The following is a 15983-nucleotide window of genomic DNA, read 5'->3' as shown; positions in this document are numbered from 1 at the left end:
CATCACAGGTCCCTCATCGGGCATTCACCGTGGCCTTTAGTCATGGCTGCGGGGCTTTTCTACCTGGAGCTGGAGAGCCACAGTGATGGGGGACCCCTCTGCCGCCTTTGTGCCCAGAGTTGAAATAGCAGATCTGGGGTAGGGATGATGGTGGAAGTTCCACTCGGCCCAGAAGTCCTCCATCCACTTGAGGCCTCAGAGCCCCTAATCCCATCACGGTTGCTAAGCCTCAGCAGGATAGAGAGGATGCGGGATGGTAAACAAAGACATAAACTCAGCTTTACCAAGGGAACTGCCCCCAGCATTGGGAGACACAGACGTGAAGAAAGAGGTGGGAGCAGGTGGCTTTATGTGGATGTACAACCACGTCTAAAAAAGGAACACAGTTTGTTCAAGCTCTTCTCAGGTTGCCTTGTGGAATGCCTTCTTGGCTCTTTATAATAATATTTGTCTGCATTTTAATTTCAGTTCTGTATTAACTTCGCCCCTTGACGCAGTACAGAATTTCAGGTAAGCTTTTAATATTGCACCTCTGTCTGAATAAACGAGAGTGACTGTATTACCCTGCCCATTTCGAAGCTTCCTGAAAACAATGGGATCTTGAATAAAATGAACAATACGTGCATTCTTAGAATAGAAAGTGGAAAATATCTCCTCGTTGAACTGTATCATAGTTACAATGTCTAATGGGGAAAATAAAATTAGTTTTATTATTTTAATAAGACATTACAGTCATGTAATTTTATGTAAGACTTTCGCATGCAACAAAGGAAATCTCGCAAATCAAAGAAAAAAGTTATTTTGTAAAATATTTTAAAATAACTGACTTGAAATCGGCCAGGTACGGTGGCTCACGCCTGTAATCCCAGCACTTTGGGAGGCCGAGGCGGGCGGATCACAAGGTCAGGAGATGGAGACCATCCTGGCTAACACGGTGAAACCCCGTCTCTACTAAACAAAATACAAAAAATTAGCTGGGCATGGTGGTGGGCGCCTGTAGTCCCAGCTACTCAGGAGGCTGAGGCAGGAGAATGGCGTGAACCCGGGAGGCGGAGCTTGCAGTGAGCCAAGATCGTGCCACTGCACTCCAGCCTGGGTGACAGAGTGAGACTGTGTCTCAAAAAGTAATAAAATAACTGACTTGAAATCCAAAATACTAAATGTTTGACCCTTGCTTTACTATAAACATCAGAATAAATTCTAAATAAATTGAAGAGTCGGAAATAAAAATTAAACTATATAAAATCTAGAAAAAGTAAAATTCAATAGTTTTCAAGCCTCTAAAACTGAGATAACTTTCCAGGCTTACAAATAATAAATAGAACCACAACGAAAAGATGGACAGATTTGAGAGGAAGGGAGAGAATATCAAAGCACACAGAAAAAGACCGGGCACGGTGACTCCCGCCTGTAATCTCAGCACTTTGGGAGGCCAAGGCAGGAAGATTACTTGAGGCCTGGAGTTCTAGACCAGCCTGGGCAACATAGCGAAATCCTGTTTCGGCAAAAAATTGTAAAAATTAGCGAGGTATGGTGGTATGCACCTGTAGTCCCAGCTACTCGGGAGGCTAAGGTGGGCTTGAGGCCAGGAATTTGAGGCTGCATTGAGCTGTGATGGTGTCCTTGCACCCCAGCCTGGTTGTCACAGCAAGACTCTGTCTCAGAAAAAAAAGGCCAGGCACGTTGGCTCATGCCTGTAATTCCAGCACTTTGGGAGGCCAAGGCAGGTGGATCACCTGAGATCAGGAGTTCAAGACCAGCCTGGCCAACATGGCAAAACCCCGTCTCTACTAAAAATACAAAAATTAGCTGGGGTGGTGGTGGGGCACCTGTAATTCTAGCCACTTGGGAGGCTGAGGCATGAGAATTGCTTGAACCCGGGAAGCGGAGGTTGCAGTGAGCCAAGATCGGCCACTGCACTCCAGCCTGGGCGACAGAGTGAGACTCTGTCTCAAAAAATAAAATAAAATAAAAAAAGATTCATTAGCAACTGTAGTTGTCAATAATAAATAAATTAATTGATTATACCTTTACTCAAATAATACAACTGTTAAAATGCAGTAAATATGGAAAACATTTAAGATTTTCATTTACTAGGTGAAACTATATATGTACTATAGGTACAACTAGGTATTTATATATAGTAAAAATTTGTATGAGATTTATACTTAGGATATAATGAATGAGTGATGATTACAGCTGTAGTACTTAAAAGTAAAGCATCTAGCATCTTTTTTTAACCTTTTATTGATGTGTATGTCAGTATGCACAGAAGAGTACCTGATCATAAAAGGACAGCTCAGTGCATTTTCACCAGAGAACACACCCATTTAACTACCACCCAGACCAAGAAGTAGAGCATTACCAGTACCCCAGAAGCCCCCCCACCCCACCGCTGCTGACCCCCTCTCCCCCGACCTGACCACCTCCCTAGGGGCAGATTTTAAATGGCACTGAAATATACCAAAGTGTCAACCGAAGCCACGTTTGGCTGGTTAGGACTGCAAGTGATGTTTGCTTTCTATTTTTTTCAGTTTTTCAATCCCTCTTCCCCATGATAACAGATTACACTGTATTTTACTCTAACTTCCATTTATGACTTATAAATTAACTCGTGCATTTAGTCACATGAAATGCCTCTTTTTGAGCCAGGTGTGGTGGCTCACGCCTGTAATCCCAACACTTTGGGAGGCTGAGGCAGGTGGATCACCTGAGGTCAGGAGTTCGAGACCAGCCTGACCAACATGTTTGTGAAACCCCATCTCTACTAAAAATACAAAAATTAGCTGGACGTGGTGGCGGGCACCTGTAATCCCAGCTACTCGGGAGGCTGAGGCAGGAGAATTGCTAGAACCCGGGAGGCAGAGGTTGCAGTGAGCCTAGATCGCACCACTGCACTCCAGCCTGGGGGACAGAGCAAGACACCGTCTCAAAAAAAAAAAAAAAAGAAAAATTCTTCTTTTTGAAATGGATCTTTGCTATTTGAATTTAGGAATAGGATCGGCTCCTTTGTTCCTTTGGTATTAAAATAGGAAACACACATTCTAGCTGGGAAGCTGTCCTCGTACCTGTTTGTTACAGATGCCTTCTGTTGTGAGGCAGCCCCCTTGGTTTCTGAGTGCACATGCTGTGTATGATGGCTTTTCTTCCTTGGAAGCAAAGGTGGAAAGCAAACGCTGTTCTCTGCCTTCCTCTCCCTCTGGCACTAGCCCGTGTGCTGCTGTCCCTCCTCTGCCTGGAGGGGCCTGGCCTGCGCCCGTCTCAAGTCAGCTGTGCTGCTGGCTCCGGCTCCCGTAGATTAGAGCGAGCTGCACAAGCAATAACTGATTGAGAAGCCCAGATACAGTCTCCCATTTCCACCACAGAGACTGGAAACACCCCCTGCACGTGATGGGGATGTTAGACCTTGGTGACACCTGCTCCTAAAGGGGACTGTTCTCGGTGTCACCACTTTGAGAAACCAAAAGAAAGGTCAACTCCTAAACCAACGAGCTGGGCTCACAAAACCTTCCCCCAGTCCATATTCTCTTCCTGCTCTATTTACAATCAACGAGAGGGCTCATGGAGCTGGACAGAAATATGTTTGAGTCATCATCGTAACGAACGGTTATTTTGCTTAGTACTTGAGATGTAGGATATGTAATGTCATCTGTTTCAATAGCAGTTCACAAAATGAGTCAGTGAAGCACAGAGTGTCTTCCCGCGGAGGACTCTTGGTTCCTGGTCATAGGCGTTGAGTCACAGAGCCCGTATCAGGGCTCCCAAGACCAGCCCCAGGTGGACTCAGGATCCGCAATCTGCTCTCTCACCGCTGTGATTACAGCGAAAAGACATAAGGCAGAATCAGCAAAGGGAAAGGTGTGTGAGTTGACGTTTGGAGGAAGCCGGCACCAGCTTCCAAGAGTCCTCTCCCGGTAGAGTCACACAGGATGGGCTTAATTCCTCCAGCAGTGAGTGGTGACAACACTTGTAACATGCTGTCTACCAGGGAAGCTCATTAAAGTCTCGGTGTCCAGGCTTGTATTAGGGGCTGTTCAGGTCCCCCGCCTCTGCCTAGCACGTGCCTAAATTCCAGACTTCCAGCAGGAAAGCGGGTATTCAGCATAAACCTCCTTATTTATGCAGTGTAGGCAGTGTGAGCCGCTCTTGTCAAGGAATGGCAGGAACCCTCCCCAAATCCCAGCTCCCTGGTGCCAGCCACCACCTTTGCAGGCAGGTCTTTCCAAGGATGGCAGCCTCAGGCCTTTCCTGCATGGAACCTTAGGCTGGAAGGGACGTAGCCATGCTCCAGTCCATCTTCACAGCTTACATGCGAGGAAACTGAGACCCAGAAAGATGGCATGGCTTACCCAAGATTCTGAAACTACCCCGCGGTCCAGCCAGGATGGGGCCCAGGGGTTCTGTTCCACCCACGGCCAGGGCTTTTGGCAGTTGTGCTTCACAGAGGGCCGTGATGGCCACACAGGTCAAGCTCATTGTTTTTTAATATCCCAAGAACAGTTAGTGAAACTTATTAGACACTTCGATTAAAGAATTGAGCTTTTGGCCGGGCATGGTGGCTCGTGCCTGTAATCCCAGCACTTTGGGAGGCCAAGGCGGGTGGATCACCTGAGGTCAGGAGTTCCAGACCAACCTGGCCAACATGGTGAAACCCTGTCTCTGCTAAAAAAAATACAAAAATTAGCCAAGTATGGTGGCGCACACCTGTAGTCCCAGCTACTCGGGAGGCTGAGGCAAGAGAATCACTTGAACCTGGAAGCGGAGGTTGCAGTGAGCCAAGATCGTGCCATTGCACTCCAGCCAGGGCAACAGAGCAAGAAAGAAAAAAGAAGAATTGAGTTTTGGCCAGGAGTGGTGGCTCATCCCTGTAATCCTAGCACTTGGGGAGGCTAAGGCAGGCAGATTGGTTGAGCTCAGGAGTTCAAGACCAGCCTGGGCAAGATGGCGAGACCCTGTCTCTAAAAGAAAAAGAATTGAGCTTTCCAGTGTGATGGAGCTGTCTAAACTGTGGATCCGCCAGTCGCATATATAAGTATATAGTGACCAAGCCCATTATTGCATCAAATCAACTGGCCTACTCTGTGCGCGGGAGGAATGCATCAGGGTACAACATTTACATGAACAGAACAGTCACGGTGTTGTAAAAAAGAAAAAGACTAGAATGCAGTTCAACAAATGTTAATAGTGATTGCCTCTGGATGGCAGGATGATGGACGGATCTTTTTTTTCTATTTTTTTCTACATTTTCTATGATGAGTATGTAGTATTTTTAAATGGGAAAAAATGTGTTCCAGCACACTGGGGAGGCAGAAGCAGAACTGTTTGAACCCAGGAGTTTGAGACCAGCCTGGGCAACATAGTAAGACCTCATCTCTACAAAAAGTTCAAAAAATTAGCCAGGTGTGATGGTGTGTGCCTGTAGTCCCAGCTAATCTGGAGGCTGAGGCAGGAGGATCGCTTTAGCCTGGGAGGTCAAAGCTGCAGTGAGCTAGGATCGCACCACTGCAGTCCAGCTTGGGTGACAGAGACAGACCCTGTCTCTTTAAATATATATATATATATATATATATATATATATATATATTCCAAACAAACTTTAAGAAATTGTGCTACTCAGCCAGGCGCGGTGGCTCAATGCCTGTAATCCCAGCACTTTGGGAGGCCGAGGCGGGCAGATCACTTTAGGGTCAGGAGTTTGAGACCAGCCCAGCCAACATGGTGAAACCCCGTTTCTACCAAAAAAAAAAATACAAAAATTAGCTGGGCCTGGTGGCGCACACTACTCAGGAGGCTGGGCCGCAAGAATCGTTGAACCCAGGAGGTGGAGGTTGCAGTGAGCTGAGATCACACCACTGCATGCCAGCCCGGGCGACAGAGTGAGACTCTGTCTCAAAAAAGAAAAAAGAAAAAGAAAAAAAGAAATTGTGCTACTCACCACTCATCTGCAGCCCCCTGACCATGGCTGTCTCCATCAGTGCCACTGAAGTGGAGACAGCCCTGCTGAAAGCAGGCTCAGTTATCAAAGGGAGCAGAGGCTGGGCGCGGTGGCTCACGCCTGTGATCCCAGCACTTTGGGAGGCCGAGGCGGGTGGATCACGAGGTCAGGAGTTTGAGACCAACCTGTCTCTACTAAAAGTACAAAAATAATCTGGGCATGGTGGCGTGCACCTGTAGTCCGAGCTACACAGAAGGCTGAAGCAGGAGAATTGCTTGAACCCAGGAGGCGGAGTTTGTGGTGAGGCGAGATCACGCCACTGCACTTTAACCTGGGCAACAAAGCGAGACTCCTTCTCACAAAAAAAAAAAAAAAAAAAGAAAAAGCAGAAACTGGTTCAGCCTTGTTTAGAAGGGCAATTTGGAAATTTCTAAGGAAATTCTAAATGTGCAATATTTAAAATGACTCAGCACTTCCATACGCACAAAGATAGGGGTAGGGGAATATTCCCTGTGACACTGTTTGTGGTAGGAAAAGACAGACTCGGGCCCAGTTCCATCAGGAGGAATCTGGTTAAATTACAGAATTTCCGAGTGCCGGAACACTGCACAGCCATGAGAAAATAATGGCACTGGTTCAGATGTTAGCATTGTCCTGAGTGATTTCGGCAAAAAGAACTAACCCAGAATCAGGGGAGATGGCGTCTTGTCAAACTTTTTTATACAGGTAGAGAGTATAGAACTCATAAAAGCTATTTGTAAAATGACAAGTTTATTGGATTAGAAATCTAAGAACCAAGGCCGGGCGCGGTGGCTCACACCTGTAATCCCAGCACTTTGGGAGGCTGAGGTGGGTGGATCACCTGAGGTCGGGAGTTTGAGACAAGCCTGACCAACATGGAGAAACCCCGTCTCTACTAAAAATACAAAATTAGCTGGGCATGGTGGCACATGTCTGTGATCCCAGCTACTGGGGAGGCTGAGGCAGGAGAATCACTTGAACCCGGGAGGCGGAGGTTGTAGTGAGCCAAGATCTCACCAGCAACAAGAGCAAAACTCCGTCTCAAAAAAAAAGAAATCTAAGAATCAAATATATCACAGAATGTTAAATTTCTTGGGTATGATGATGATATTGTAGTTACATAGGGAAATATCCTTATTCTTAGGAGATACATACTGAAATATTTAGAGCTGAGGCGCCATGTCAGCAACTTACTTTCAAAAAGTTCATTCAGCAAAAAGCCGGGTGCAGTGGCTCACACCTGTAATCCCAGCACTTTAAGGCAGGCAGATCACTTTGAGGTCAGGAGTTTGAGACCAGCCTGGCCAACATGATGAAACCCTGTCTCTACTAAAAATACAAAAATTAGCCAGGCATGGTGGCCCACACCTATAGTCCCAGCTATTCAGGAGGCTGAGGCAGGAGGATCACTTGAACTCAGGAAGCAGAGGTTGCAGTGAGCCAAGATCGCACCACTGCACTCTAGCCTGGGCAACAGAGCAAGACTCAATCTTAAAAAAAAAAAAAAAAAAAAAAAAAGATGTTAGGCCAGGCACAGTTCAAGCCTGTAATCCCAGCACTTTGGAAGGCCAAGGTGGGAGGATGGCTTGAAGTTACAAGTTTAAGACCAGCCTTGGCAACAAGCAAGACCCTGTCTCTTCAAAAAAAATTTTTTTAATTAGCCAGGTGTGGTGTTACATGCCTGTAATCCCAGCTACTTAGGAGGCTGGGCAGGAGGATCGTTTGAGCCCAGGAGTTTAAGGCTGCAGTGAGCCATGACTGTGCCATTGCACTCCAGCCTGGACAACAGAGACCATGTCTCTAAAAAAACAAAGGAGAGAGAGAAAAGAAAAGAAAAGATTTTTAAAAGAAGCTAAAGACTTCTAAAAAAAAAAAAGAAAGAAAGAAAAACGATTACCAAGCACTTACTAAAGATGTTAATTACAGGGCTGGGCACAGCAGCTCACGCCTGTAATTCCAGCACTTTGGGAGGCCAAGGCAGGAAAATTGCTTGAGCCCAGGAATGCAAGACCAGCCTGGGCAACACAGTGAGACCCCACCTCTATTTAACAAAATGAAATAAATCAGTTTCAAAAGTTAGTCTTTATCCCTCCATACCTTCAGCCAGCCCAAACCAGGAATGGGCAGCTTGACAGCTTCAGGTTGTTGAAGGCCTGGACTCAACAAAGCTTTGCGTAGCTAGCGGGGCTGTTCTGAGCTTGGAAGCGCCGAGCAGTAACCTCTCCCTTTCCCGTGTCTTTGCTCTCCAGTTCCGAGAGGAACCCGTGCAATAGCTCGGTGCCGCGTGACCTCCGGCGGCCGGCCAGCCTCATCGGCCAGGAGGTGGTTCTCGTCTTCTTTCTCCTGCTCTTGTTGGTCTGGTTCCTGAATCGCGAATTTGAAGTCAGCTACCGCCTCCACTACCACGGAGACGTGGAAGCCGATCTTCACCGCACCAAGATCCAGAGCATGCGGGACCAGGCAGACTGGCTGCTGAGGAACATCATCCCCTACCACGTGGCTGAGCAGCTGAAGGTGTCCCAGACCTACTCCAAGAACCACGACAGCGGAGGGGTGATCTTCGCCAGCATCGTCAACTTCAGCGAGTTCTACGAGGAGAACTACGAGGGCGGCAAGGAGTGCTACCGGGTCCTCAACGAGCTCATCGGGGACTTTGACGAGCTCCTAAGCAAGCCGGACTACAGCAGCATCGAGAAGATCAAGACCATCGGAGCCACGTACATGGCGGCGTCAGGGCTGAACACCGCGCAGGCCCAGGACGGCAGCCACCCGCAGGAGCACCTGCAGATCCTGTTCGAGTTCGCCAAGGAGATGATGCGCGTGGTGGACGACTTCAACAACAACATGCTGTGGTTCAACTTCAAGCTCCGCGTCGGCTTCAACCATGGGCCCCTCACGGCGGGGGTCATCGGCACCACCAAGCTGCTGTACGACATCTGGGGAGACACCGTCAACATCGCCAGCAGGATGGACACCACCGGCGTGGAGTGCCGCATCCAGGTGAGCGAAGAGAGCTACCGCGTCTTGAGCAAGATGGGCTATGACTTCGACTACAGAGGGACCGTGAATGTGAAGGGGAAAGGCCAGATGAAGACCTACCTGTACCCAAAGTGCATGGATCACGGGGTCATCCCACAGCACCAGCTGTCCATCTCCCCAGACATCCGCGTCCAGGTGGATGGCAGCATCGGACGGTCTCCCACAGACGAGATTGCCAACCTGGTGCCTTCTGTCCAGTATGTGGACAAGACATCTCTGGGTTCTGACAGCAGCACGCAGGCCAAGGATGCCCACCTGTCCCCCAAGAGACCGTGGAAGGAGCCCGTCAAAGCCGAAGAAAGGGGTCGATTTGGCAAAGCCATAGAGAAAGACGACTGTGATGAAACAGGAATAGAAGAAGCCAACGAACTCACCAAGCTCAACGTTTCAAAGAGTGTGTGAGGCGGCGCCCACCCGCTGCCCGAGGTGCTCTGTTTGTTGAAACACAATAATATTTGTATTTGGCTGTTGTGCTTTCCAAGCGCCACAGTTGCCCTCCCCGGACGTGGTGTTATGTGGTCATTTCAGCCCTAACTTCTGTGTGGATCACAGTTATTCAGGGTTCATTTTCATCCATTCTTCCCTTTCGCTCCCTTCCCTGGAAACCCCGCTGCCTCTGGGTCATCCGTTCAGCACGTGGTGGAGAACAAGTGCCTTCAGGGCTGGCCTCGGCCTCGAGTCTCGGGACAGAGGCCGCCAGTGGAGATCATGGCTTTGGGTATTATTTGACTTTTAGAACAAAAGCTGTGGTTAAGATCTCATTTTTATTGCTTTTTCCCACGTCCCACGAGACACTATTTTCGGCTCTCTGGCTAATACCCTGTTTTTGAGTTTATTTTGTTTCTATGTCACAGTGTTCCCCTGCGACCCGACCTCTCTATGTAAGCACATATGCGCACACACACTTGCATTCATGAATCTGATAGAAAGTGCCAGTAATCCACCAAGAGGGGGTGCGAAGGGGGCATGTCACGACAGCTCCGCCACCCCCCATTGCCCACCCGCACTTTCCCGAGCACCGCGCCCCGTGGGCTGTGGGTGAGCCGCGCTCCCTGCACTGAGCGGGTTTAGGGGCTCGCCCACATGCATGCAGGCCAAGACAGCAAATGCCAGCCGGGCACGACGCCCGTGTGCCCAGGCCTCGGGGGTCTCAGAGCCACCTCTCACCCCCGACCCTCCACCCAGGGGTCTTCCCGTCGGGAGTGGAGGCGTTGGTCCTGGAAGCTGACTCATCGGAGAGGGAAACACCAAATAAACATCCGAGGTTGCATTTATTTATTTATTTATTTACCCGGAAGCATGTGCGCTCCCGGGAGGGGTGCTGGGTCCTCAGGGTGGGGGGACATAGCCACAGGGGAGGGCAGTTCCGAGGAAGGTAACCAGATGTCTCTTTTGTGTTTTGGCCACCTGGGGCTGCCCCCAACCTCCCCACCCCAAGAGGGGTCTGAGTGGGACCTCAAAGCATGGCCAGTGCAATTCTGAGGCTAGAGGAATAGAAGAAGCCCACCAGCTGCCCCTGCCACCCACGGGGGCTCCTCCCTGCCGGGGTCCAGCTCAGAACCATGGGGGTCTGGGCCGGCAGCACCGGTGCCATCTTGGCTTCCACAAATTCGAGAAGTTTCTTGGCTGCCTCCCGCTCTCAGATGGCACAGGGCCTATCTGTGGCAGGATTTAATCTGGGGACCAAATTCCAGCTCTGAGATGGAGTTCTCACACCGTATCTAGGGACAGAGGCATCTGGATGCAAACGCGGGGTTTGTCAGGGGCAGAATCCCGAGGGTGGTGTGGGAGACCCAGGGGAGCTCCCTCCGGGCAGTTGGCTGCTGGTCCTGTCTGATTATGTTTTGCCATATTGAGTCTGAAGTTTGTGTGGAAGTGAACTCGCCCGAGTTGTCCGGTCGGAGTTGTAGCCACTCTTTCAGGGGACCCCAGGACGCCAGTGAGGCCCAGGGTGCACTCCTTGTCAGTCTTGCCTGATGTCCCTGTGCATTTTGCTTTCCGCTGTCAAATCTCACTGTCTCGTTCTCACACCGCATCAGTCCCCATCATCACTCCTCCTCCCCAAAGACATACAGATTGCCCTCCCCGGCATGAAGAAGTCACAGTTCTGACCCGCCACCTCTGCAGGGGCGGTGCCTGGGATGGCCACCCATCAGGACAGCCAGAGCCGGGGTCCCGGCGTCCTGAGAGTCCAGGGCACCTCCCGCCATTAGCTGTAAGGTTTCCTGTCAGGTGTGACTGTCAGTTTGCTGGTCTTCCAATACCGAAGAAAGGGTGGTTGTGACAATACCTCTTGCTTCTAAAGAATGTATTATAAAACACCGCAGATTTTTTTTTCCTTAAAAAACACTACCTGATGCTTTCCTTGTTCGTGGGGATTGTGGTCACATGAAGCTCTTTCTGCATCAGTATTAAGGTGTATATTTGAATGTCCTCCCCTCCCCTTTCCCCTCCAGGCTGTGTAGCTTTGAGGGGCTGGGCGTTTGCTCACGACCTTGCTGTCTCGCTCAGAACATGCTCCGCAAAGTTCTCCGCACACACTTCTTCCCCATCAAGCCCGTTTCCTTCCCCAACCACAAAGGTGTTTGTGATTCCTCACCCCGGGAAACCAATGAGCTGCAAAGTGGAGTCTGGTTCAGCCCCGTGCAGACTCACCCAGAGCTTAACGTTGTCTTTCAAACACCCTGAGCCTTCCTAAACAGCCAGTGCAGACGTTCTCTCTGGGCCACGAAGCCCCTCGGGTCCTCCCCGTCCCCTGCTCTGACGCATACCTCAGTGCAGACCCACAGAATCTCTCCAGCGGAAACGCCGTGCATCTCTTGTCTGTTGGCAGCGAGCACATTGTGCTGGAGACACGAGTTTCTAAGCAGCTGGCACGAGGGCTGCTGACGGCATGGGTCGTGCTTCAGGGTGGCAATACCTCTTAGGAACTTAGGGCAGGAAGCAATACTTCAGCATTGAATGTGTGTAAATAGTTGCTTTGAGTTGCAATTGCTATTTTCTTCTCAGTCCCAGCTCAGATCGAATTATATATCCATATATATATATATATATGGTAAACAAGCACACACAATTTTATCCAATGCAAACAAATGTAGAGCATCAGTTACAAAACCCTCGAATAGCTTGAGAGCCCCACAGGCTCTGCCACACCCGTGACTTCATCCACACTGACGTCACCCGCGGGGGCTCCCCCTGCACATTTGCACACGATCCGGAGAGCCGAAGGCCGCGTGCTTCCTGTCACATGGGCTGTAATCATTTGTAGTTTCCAAAGACACGTCTGCATTTGAATTTCTAGATTTTCGAGGTAAGGAGTTTTTTTTAATTGGTTGTTTGGAAAATCACATCATGCCTAGAATCTGAAATTGAATTAGCAAGAACCGACTGTTTGCATTTTCCATATTTCCTTTTATCTGCTCTTTTTAAATTGTTAATTCTAATAATTTCAAAATGCATTCACTGAAGAAATGGACATTAAAATATTCTAAAATTTAAATATATGATGCCTGGTGTTTTCTTATTGAAACGATGAGCAGTGCTTCAGAGAGGAGGGCGGTCTTCCTTGGACAGCTCGTGTTTTCTGCGATCTGTGGCTCACCTGGGTGGGTTTGCCTTTCTTTCACGTCATGACTTCAGAAACAGGGCAAGTAGAAAACCCTGTTTGTGTTTGTGTTATTTTTTTAATTGGATCTATTTGCTCCAGTTAACTTGAGTTGAAAAGTATTTATTTTTACACAGAATTTTTTAAACAATAAAGGTAAGGTTGCAGGACAAGTTTTGCTTGTCAGATTTTCCCTGTCGGGCCTTCTAAATAGTTTTCTGCAACATCCTTAGAGAAGGAATTGAGGGGGGAAAAGTAGGTTTTCTGAAAAGGAAAGAGTGATTGCAGGTACACAGATCACTGGGGTCCCAGGTGTTTTGAGGAAGTCACAAAGCCACTTCAGAATCTGTTTAAAGTCATAGAGCCTCTTCCCAGAAAAACACACATGCCATTTTCTACACTTCTTGGGAGTTCACCACACTCCCGCATCTGAGGCCAAACTATGGATCTTCCAGGGGTTAGAGCCCCTTCCCCTGTAGGGGTTTTCCTGATGAGTTATTTTTTTTTTTAATTTTTATTTATTTAGACAGAGTCTCACTCTGTCACCCAGGCTGGAGTGCCGTGGTGCGATCTCAGCTCACTGCACCCTCTGCCTCCTGGGTTCAATCAATTCTCATGCCTCAGCCTCCCTAGCAGCTGGGATTACAGGCATATACCACCACACCCGGGTAATTTTCATATTTTTAGTAGAGACAGGGTTTCACCATGTTGGCCAGACTGGTCTCGAACTCCTGGCCTCAAGTGATCCGTGCGCCTCAGCCTCCTGAAGTGTTGGGATTACAGGCATGAGCCACTGTGCCCGGCCTGGTGAGTTAAGTATTTATGACCAACTTCAGGGCACACAGATTCTTTTGTAGACTCCACAAAGGGAGCTGAATTCATGGCTTCTGGTGGTTGCTCATGGACTTGCGGGGGTGCAGCCTCCAGTTGATTCTCTGCTGGAGCCCGGGGCCAATGAGGATGCTATTTGATGAGGTCACTCTCCTCCCGAGTCGTCACTGCAGGCCTCCCTGGCCACCTTTCCAGCTTAGGGAATAACCGTCCTTGCTGCCTTGAGGGTCTTGTAAGAATGGAGGTTTTGTTTGGTTGGTTTTTTTTTTGGAGACAGGGTCTCATTTTGTCACCCAGGCTGGAGTGCAGTGACCATCAGGGCTCACTGCAGCCTTGACCTGCCCTGACTCAGGTGATCCTCCCACCTCAGCCTCCTGAGTAGCTGGGACTACAGGTGCGCAACACCATGCCCAGCTAATTTTTGTATTTTTTTGCAGAGACGGGGTCTTGCCATGTTGGCCAGGCTATTCTCGAACTCCTGGGTTCAAGTGATCCGTCCTCCTCAGCCTCCCAACGTGCTGGGATTACAGGCATGAGCCACCGCGCCCAGCCAGAACGTGGGTCTTTCTACTAGAAAGGGCACCCAGGGACTTAGAGGATTTCTCAAACAGCCAAGAAAGGCAGCCTCTAATTTTTGCAATCAGCCCCAGAACTGATCATTTGCGGTTTCTCTTTCATCTGAAATCTTGTTCACATGGTTGCTTTTCCCCACTGTGGGAATCTATCGCTGTGGCCACCTGGAATAGATCCCGCGTACTGGGAAAGTGAAACTAACCGGAGAAAGCCAAGAGGAAGCGATTAAGAAAAAGTACACACTTGCACGCAATGGACATGTACATTTAAAATCTTCCCAAGTGTCTATTTTTATACAGTTCCTTTTTAAAAATTGTTTTTTTAAATATCATGACTCTAAAGAGTTGTTACTGAATATTAGAGTAATTAAGCTTAGGGAATTCTCGTATCCTTGCTGGCCCTGAAAGTCTGAAGGAGATGTGAGTTAAGTAATCCGCGCGCCTGTTAGAGTCTCATTCAACAGCAGGGATTCTTCATTGTTTTTTTTTCGGGATGGGGAGGGGTTTGGCTCGCAAAGGCTTTGATAATTTGATGAAGGTTATGGTTCCTTTGTCCAGAAAAAATGCACGTAAAAACAACTTTTGATTTTTGTTGTTGTTGTTGTTGTTCCGTTGCTTGGTTTTTTTGAGACAGAGTCTGGCTCTCTCGCCCAGGCTGGAGTGCAGTGGTGCGATCTCAGCTCACTGCAACCTCCGCCTCCCAGGTTGAAGTGATTCTTCTGCCTCAGTTACCTGAGTAGCTGGGATTACAGGTGCTCGTGCCACCATGCCTGGCTAACTTTTGTATTTTTAGTAGAGACAGAGTTTCACCACGTTGGCCAGGCTGGTCTCAAACGCCAGACCTCAGGTGATCCACTTGCCTCAGCCTCCCTAAGTGCTGGGATTACAGAAGTGAGCCACCGTGCCCGGCCAAATCTTTTGATTTTATATATAATTTCAGGAGTCACGAATGCAAATAGAGTGCCCCTGATCCACGGTAACCAGAGGAGAGATGACTTTTCATTCCAACTCTCTGCAGATGAGGTTTCCTAGCGTTTCTGGACTCTCCGCTGGAAACCTGATTTGGCATGTTAATGCTACTCATTGATACATGCGTTTTTATTTTATTTATTTATTTTTTTTGAGACAGAGTTTCACTCTGTTGCCCAGGCTAGAGTGCAGTGGCACGATCTCAGCTCACCACAACTTCCACCTCCTGGGTTCAAACAATTCTCCTGCCTCAGCCTCCTGAGTAGCTGGGATTACAGGCATGCGCCACCACGCCTAGCTAAATTTTGTATTTTTAATAGAGATAGGGTTTCACCATGTTGGCCAGGCTGGTCTCGAACTCCTGACTTCAGGTGATCCACCTGCCTTGGCCTCACAGAGTGCTAGGATTACAGCCATGAGCCACCGTGCCCAGCCTTGATACATGCATTTTTAATCAAAATTATATTTTAGAATTTAATGTGAGTTATCTAAATATATTTGAAGAGCTGCTTAAAAAACGTTTCAGTACACAAATATGTTAGTTGAATTATTTCCAACAGATAAGTAACATCCAGCCAGTATTTGTCAAGCAACTACTGTGTGCCAAATAATGCCCTAAACTCCCTTTACTTAGGTTTTTTAATTTACCTAGGTTGTTAAATTTTCTGCAATACATGAGAGCATTTGAGAAACAGCTGTGATTAGAAGCTGTGCTTGTCCCAGTGGCTTTACCACTATGAATTCCACTTATAAACTGAAGGGACTTTCCAGATATGAGGAATCAAGTACGGACTTTTTTTTTTTTTTTTTTTTTTTGAGATAAGAGTCTCACTCTGTCATCCAAGCTGGAATACAGTGGCTCAATCACAGCTCACTGCAACCTCAACCTCCCTGGCCTCAAGCCATCCTCCTGTCTCTGCCTCCTAAGTAGCAAGGACTACAAGTGCACGCCACTACGCCCTGCTGGTTTTTGTATTTTTTGTGGAGATGGGGTTTCACCATGTTGCTCAGG

The 15983-nt window shown here is 48.3% G+C and overlaps 1 protein-coding gene across 2 annotated transcripts in view; it reads left to right on the top strand.

The window, feature by feature from the left end:
- ADCY9 (adenylate cyclase 9) overlaps positions 1 to 12494 on the top strand; it is a 151278-nt gene extending 138784 nt beyond the window's left edge. For both annotated transcript variants that reach the window (XM_016929306.4, XM_016929305.4), the window contains exons 10-11: positions 469 to 510; positions 8206 to 12494. In XM_016929306.4, coding sequence (XP_016784795.2) covers positions 469 to 510; positions 8206 to 9397 — 1234 coding nt within the window. In that variant the 3' untranslated portion in view covers positions 9398 to 12494. The remainder of the gene's footprint in view (positions 1 to 468; positions 511 to 8205) is intronic.
- Positions 12495 to 15983: the final 3489 nt, after the last annotated feature.

Source organism: Pan troglodytes, chromosome 18 (assembly GCF_028858775.2).
Source record: "Pan troglodytes isolate AG18354 chromosome 18, NHGRI_mPanTro3-v2.0_pri, whole genome shotgun sequence".
NCBI lineage: Eukaryota > Metazoa > Chordata > Mammalia > Primates > Hominidae > Pan > Pan troglodytes.
Note: the sequence above shows the minus strand (reverse complement) of the source record. Positions and strands in the feature narration are given on the sequence as shown.